Below are 7,500 nucleotides of genomic sequence, written 5' to 3' on the forward strand. Positions count from 1 at the left end.
CATGTCACCCCGTGTTAAAGGGTTAGATAAATATCAGCTTAACAACACAAACTTGACATAAAGAAAATTTGTTTTATTTGGTTCCATATTCTTAAACAGTTTTGACAGTTTGTCAACACATCTTTAAATTTCAAGTTTATTATCAATATGAAGTCTCATTAACCCTTTTGTGCCAGTTGACTTGCTATCATGGTGTTGAAAAATATCCCCAGACCCGGGGGACAGCCTGAGACGTGGTGCATTTTTTGGCAGAGCCCCGGGAGGCCAGTAGTGACGTGCTGAAACGTCAGCAATAGATCGCTAGATTTGTTTAAAGGGTTTCTCTTCCATGCTACTTCTATTGTAAATCAACTGATAAGAAATTATAATAAATGTTTGTTAGCAAAGAAACTACTTAGCAGAAAATGATGGAAAATGGTTTGTACATGTATTTTATCTAATCCTGTTCATGTTTGGGTTCATATTGCATAGATTCTTGTCTCTAAAGTAACACTCACCTCACCCATATCCAAACTGTATCCAAGACAGTACTACCATTTTTCTATTGGTATTTTTTTCTTTCTTTCTTTTTAACTAAAATTCAATACAAAACTATAATTCGATTGCAATGGGAATGCTATAGAAGGAGTCTTTTCAAAGTCATATGATCCTGGTCCAATCAGTAAACCTTAAATAGAAGTGTCCATGGACCCCAATTTTGGTGTTCTGGCTCAAGGTAGAAGGTTGCCCATTTCCAATGTGACACCTAGTGTCTTGACAGGTTGGGCTGCAGGAAAAATGACAATGATATGAAAGCATCATTGTTTCCATGTTGCATAAAAATCATACAATCATGTTATCAATTCAAGTGTGTGGCCATGCAAATAAAACTGCACTTGTACAAAGCCCACATCAAACCACTCCTTGCATAGAGTATGTCCTAGTCACACTATTGCTCACAATTCCTGCATCCAGAATAAAACACTCATTTGGGTCTTCAGTGTTAGGTAGCAGGATTTTGTGTGGTCATCAAGTTTGCACAAGAAAGTATCTGTAGTTTCTCTAAATATGGAATGGCATTAGAGGGCTTTTCAACAACTTAACTAAATCTGTTCTTGGTCTCCTGATTGACTAGGGGAGTTGAACTGGTTACAGATTTCTTGGATGAAACTGAGGAAACTTTCTGAGCTAAGCAGCTACTTTGTTTACATTTGTCTACCTTGTTTACTCTCTGAGCTAAGCAGCCACTTTGTTTACTTTCCCTCTACCATTTTTTTCTGTCACTCCTTTCTCCTATTTCAATTGAGATAATGTTTTATAACATTTTTGTATTAACTCTGGTAACTTACAGCTTTATTTTAATTTATAAATTTGTTATTTGTTAAGTTATGTTATATTTGTTACTTAAATATCCTGAAATCTGTCTTTTAATAGTACTTCTTCAAATTTTATTGAGTTAACTGCCTTGCTCCCTAATTTTAAGTAACTTCACGTCCCTCATCATCTTTTTAAATATTTTCCAAAACATGACACCTGCATTTCATACTTATGTCAGGACCATGGTTTCTTTACTGGAAAGAATGTCAATAGGTGAGCCATAGAGGAACTGCCATGGCTGGTTTTGATAACCCAATATGGTATGGTTTTCCCACAGTTGTCTTGATGGCCGGGCTGCCTCGTGCATATAGCCCGGGCGAAGGGACGTCTTCACAAATCTCTTTGAACTGAACTGTTGTCTTGCTGATGAGGAGAAATCTTTGATGGACACAGCTATCCTTCACTGCAACAGACAGGAGTTTAGCCATTGACACCACAATAGTCATGAATTAGACATTCATACTTTGTGGTTGATGCAGATGGTGCTTCAATTTTTTTCACATATCTCCTCAACCCACCTAGTTAACCGAGTTTGATATTTCATTTTGGGTCACACAGCTCTGCACATATTGCTAGGCTGAACACAGCACACAAGCAAGTTGGTGCAGCTGCACAGGTGCATTGTGAGCGAGGGACATGACAGGGCTATGTGCAAGACACACAAAAGCCAGCTGATCCATACTAATTGGGGACTACCCTGCCTGAGCAAGAGGAATTCCCAGATATTGGCACCAAGGACCTTGTATCTATTGTTCTTATTTTGTCTAAACTCCATTTAGACATAACACCAGAGTATTTCAAATTGCGTAGGCCTAACATCGTGGGCTATTCATCCACTGAGGTGGCAACCACCCAGATCACCCAACATGCTGGCCACACAAATCTCCATAAAGTGATATCACTTCCCCGGCAGGAAGACCAGCTGGGCATGATGTGATATCATCTGTCTTTAATCCAAATCTTTATCCTGCTTGCTAGATTAAAAATGTTTGAAGGAAAATCTTTTGTTTAAAAACCCATTGCAGACGGGGATAGATTTGCTTGCCTAGTCTCTAGGATGAGCACTAGTCACATCTGCATGGCACTCCAGATGGTTTTATTTCAGAGTGAGGTTATTTCGTGTGAACATTTGTGTAGTCGTTATTCACTCATTGTAGTACTAGAGTAATTTTTATGTTCTTTTTTTGTTTTTGTGCTGCTACTATCTTCCAGGCTTTATCAATTTTGTATGAGACTAAAGTTGTAGTATAGGGTCCATATCTGCTCATTATTTTCTTTATAGTTAATGTGATAGAAGTATTACATTTTATGGGAGGATAAAAAGCAACTTTATTTTTTCATATTCATGTGCTGTCATAAACAAATAGTGATGAAATAACCATCCCCAATGAAGATAACATGAGATTGGGAAGAGAAAGCATGCCTGTGCTTATGACTGTGAGTGCCACAGTACAAAGCAGTCAAGACATACTGGCACAGGTACCCATTGCATATGCTGCACATAGTCTGGATCACCATCCTCTTCACTTTCAGCCTGTACTTTAGAACAGGAGGTGGGTGTCTTGATGTATGCAGTTGCCCTCTGATGCTGGTGCCCTTCAAGGCCTTCTTTCCTGCTGATACTAGGAGAGAATAGTGCAATCTATGTTTGAAATTTTGAAATAAACCTATTTTGGTGGATATTATGGTAGTTATTATGATTATAATTGTAGTTGGTGTCATCAGTCACTAAAATGTTAGTACTCATATTGTAATGTCAAAATGCCATTAAAACTATCGTTACATATACATCATGATGCCTGTCTTCTGGCCAAAAACTTGTGTTTCATGTATGTCATGACACCCGTTCATAAAAGATCAGAAGAATATAAATATTATAAGGAAGCAAATGCAAGCTTGTCACTATTTTTCGCACTATAGAGAGCCTTTAGGCAAACTAGTTATTGGAAATGAATAGACTACCCTATAACAAAATATAGGGTCTAGAATCTAAGAACAAAATGCATATTTAAGGCAAAAGTGATTAAAAGGTCTAGCAAAAGATTTTCTGACTAATATATTTGTTTTCATACAGATATGCTGTACCTGGTGTGTCTGTGTCTGTACCAGCAGATGCAAGCAATGAAGTCCTCAATGAGATTATTAAAACATACATATGCCAAGGTATGTTACTGTTTACTTAGTTGTCTTCCCTCTTTTTCTTAAGGAATATAGAATTTATATTTATTATTATTTTTAAAATTATTTATTTCATTTATATATTTATTTATTTAAATCCAGAGCACTTGCAGTAGGTTGATATAAAAATCATTTCTATTATATTACTGTTAATTCTAATGTTATAGAACTATACAATGTTATTCCTTCAACTTTAGGCTCAATGTAATTTTACTCTTTGCAGGATCCAAGATTAAAGCTGAAAATGTTCCCACATTTGACTTTATTGTGGAGGGTCAGATTCTAAGAAGAGTGCTGGATCTGCATCTCCAAAAACTTGGAATAAGTTTTGAGAATGTTATAAAAATTGAATACTTTGAAAGACTTCCACCACCAACACCCAAAGACTCTCTTATGCATGATGACTGGGTTTCTTCTGTTCATTGCAGTCAGGATTGGTAAGAATTAAAGAGGTTTTGCCCCATACAACTAAACACAACTTATTTTTAAAATCTTCCATAAAGTTCAGAGTAAATTCAGTGTGTGAATGATTATTCTATAATTAAGGTTCTGATTAGAGATGTATTGTATGTGAAATATCTGCATATTTTTTAAGACTACTTCTGCGCTTGTGATGAATAAAACATTCACATAAGAATCTACATCTGCATTCACAATTTAGAAAAATATTAGCATCTGCTATACACACAAAGAGGATGTGACAGATATACAGTCTTTGAATATGATTCTGAAAAATGCAAATTAGGAGCATTGAGCTCTTCTCATCACATACTCTTTGTAGGGCCGTGTGTAACCTTTAGATTAGCTGGTGTGAGTCGTATGACATGTAGAAGGTGTAGTACATTATCTACCAGGAAGTAGTCATGTCTAGTGGTTTGATATTTTGAGGGGGTTTAAGGTATAGGGTAAAACCATCACTATTACATCTAAGCTACAAAATGTATTGAAAATTTATAGGTAGGAAGGTAAGAAGGAAATGAAAGGAAAGGCAGAGTAACAGCCAGGTAGCACACAACTTTTGTGACTGAAATTCTGAAAAGTCAGAAAACTTTGCAATTACAGAATTACATATGCAGTATTTTGAAACAAAAGTAGGTTGGTGATCATTGGTGTTTTATTGAGATATTTTGAATGTATCCAAATATGTATCTGCATCCTTGAGGATGTTTAATCTGAAATCCGTATCCAGTGTATTTTAGAACCTGATATTCACATCTACATTCGCATCTGCAAACCTCTAATTTCACACATTTGATACATCTCCTAGTTCAGAACTTTTAAGAGAATTCAGCCATATATCAAGTTATTAGACCTTATTTCTAAACCAAGACATTGATTTAATCAGATTTTAACTCAGAATTAATGCAGCTATTTGTCAAAGAGAGGTATTGTTTGCCCCAAATATATATTAGTGGATTGGCTAATACTATTGCATTTTTCCAATATGTCAATGTTTGAGACTGGCATGATTTTGGCTTTCTTCAGGAATTCATGTTTTTATTTTATGATATCTGTTACATGTAATGTTTTCAATTTTATATCTATAGCTCATTATTGAATATGATAAGGAAATGAAAGTCTTATTTGCAGAAGTGACATTAAAGTGACACTTTGCTGTGAATTTCAGGTTATTAACAGGTTGTTATGACAACACTTTGCATTTATGGGATGTGAAAAAGTTGGGTGGAACGAAGATCTCACAAGCCCATAAGCTAACCATTCCAGCCCACAATGCCCCTGTCAAAGCAGTGACCTGGGTGGATTCGGAGTCAGACATTAAAACATTCATCAGGTATGATTTCTTGCCTATTTTGACTTGTTTGTTATTAGTTTCTGCTGTTGGTATTGTTGTTTCATTATTATTGTTTATCATTTTAGTTATTGTTATTATTGATAATAATAATATTATTATTTTCAATATTATTGATATTATTATTATGAATATTATTGTTATTATTAGTTTTATTAATATCATTATTATTATTATTATTATTATTGATAATGATGCTGATATTAATATTAGTATTAATTATAGTAATATAATAATATAGTAATATTTTTATTGTTACTATTGTTTTTATTTTCATTATAATTTTTATTGGTATTATTGTTGATTTTATTACACTATAGATTATCTTTCTAATTATTTTATGATGTTCGTATTCTTATCGTTATATCATTATTACTTAAGACTATTATTTATATTATTAATGTCATCATTATCATTATTATTAATGTCATCATTATCATTATTATTAATGTCATCATTATCATTATTATTACTACTATAGTGGTCTATTTCTTTTAGGTGATTTTAGGTCCCTAATTCTTTATCTTTTATTGATGCTAACATTAGGAATGACATAGTTTATGTTCATGTAATGTAAATTGACAAAAAACACCCTTGAGGCACTTACTTGGTGTCATATCAGCAGTTTTAATTCTAAAATCCTGTTTTGTTTCAGCTGTATAAAACCAGCATCATGCTATATATTCATGTAAAATGTCTTACAGAATAGGAAAAAGACATAACTCCATTTGTGAAAAGTATCTAGATTTCCCTCTATTTTACTGGATGTTAGGTAAATCAGTACACCTCACATTGCTATTATTATGTTATCATTAAACATTATTCATTATTATGCTAGTGTTATAATTTTCATTATTAGTTCCATTGTATTATTATTATTATTATTATTATTATTATTATTGACATCTTGTTTAAATTTGTAGTTACTTACTCATCGTGTTTCTTCCAGCACTTCAATTGACCAGGCAGCATATGTATGGACATGGGATAGCAAAGCAAACTCTGTAGAATGTGTAAGTCGGGGCTGCGGTCACACCCAGAGTGTTGAGTGCGTGGCAGTAGACCAGCTGAAGAGTCTGTTTGTCACAGGTTCCTGGGATACTAGGCTGAAGATCTGGGCTTTAGGTGAGTTGTCTAGGAAAGATCACGGGTCAGTTTTCCATTACTATGTCACATGTAAAAGGTTTTCAAAAGGTTTGTATTTGTGCAGGGAACAAAATCAATATGCATTAGGGATGTATACTTATTTTCAGTATACTGATCTAGGTGATTTAGGAAATTATTATCTGGGATTTGTCCATAAACTGTTTAGTAAAATGAAGGAGACTGAAGTCATAATATAAGCAGGTGTTTTCCTTTGTTATGGAAATTAATAGATTTTTTTTGTCCAAAATTGCACTAATTGGCAATTCAAATTGTTGCAAAGAATTATCACTTTTTAAAATTCGTCTTGTTATTGCTGTTGTTGTATTGGTTGTTAATGTCAGCAGAATTTTCAAGCATTTGCATGTAGTGACATCATAAACAGTTCTCTTTTAATAATTGGTAATGCTTAACATCCACTTAAAAACCTTTTTTAAATGGATGTAATGCTGCTTTTTGGACAAAAAAAACATGTTTGGTATAAAAAAAATGGACTAAGTACAGCACACTTTTATATTGTGAGTTGACTTATCATATTTGATAAGAATCCTGTCACATGCTGTGTGTACAATGTTACCCTAATTAGGTCAAAATTTGTCAACAATACGTGAAGTAAGAGAGTAGGTTGGGGAGGCAGTGCTAGGCTATAGCCTCAATTTAACACTAAAAAGACACTAAAAAGAAAAAAAGAAATGTACAGTATAAAAGGAAGCTAAAATTTTAAAAATCATTTAATCTGAATATTTCCCACACAACAAATAATGTCCTTTCATGTTGTGAACTGTTGCTGTATATACACATTATAGTTCCACTTGTATATACACATTTTTCTTGTTTTTATTAGAGAAAAAGAAACAAATGAAATGCAAAACCTCTCTCTCCTTTATAATAAGAGGGATGAAAATAACTGAGAGGTTCAGTGTGGCATAGGGAAATATCTACTAGGAGGAGCTGAATTAGGCAAATGGATTAAGAATTAGTAACAACATGGCTGAGGCTATACAGAGAAAACA

The 7,500-nt window shown here is 33.8% G+C and overlaps 1 protein-coding gene across 1 annotated transcript in view; it reads left to right on the plus strand.

The window, feature by feature from the left end:
* The window catches only part of LOC122257524 (ribosome biogenesis protein WDR12 homolog), an 18,198-nt gene that overhangs the window by 1,386 nt on the left and 9,312 nt on the right, over positions 1-7,500 (plus strand). Inside the window, exons 2-5 of the mRNA XM_043022835.2 lie at positions 3,431-3,519; positions 3,758-3,971; positions 5,162-5,326; positions 6,294-6,469. Of these exons, the coding sequence (XP_042878769.2) occupies positions 3,431-3,519; positions 3,758-3,971; positions 5,162-5,326; positions 6,294-6,469 (644 nt within the window). The remainder of the gene's footprint in view (positions 1-3,430; positions 3,520-3,757; positions 3,972-5,161; positions 5,327-6,293; positions 6,470-7,500) is intronic.

Source organism: Penaeus japonicus, unplaced genomic scaffold (assembly GCF_977035675.1).
Source record: "Penaeus japonicus unplaced genomic scaffold, GWHDUDI00000001_assembly GWHDUDI00000020, whole genome shotgun sequence".
Classification (NCBI taxonomy): Eukaryota; Metazoa; Arthropoda; class Malacostraca; order Decapoda; family Penaeidae; genus Penaeus; species Penaeus japonicus.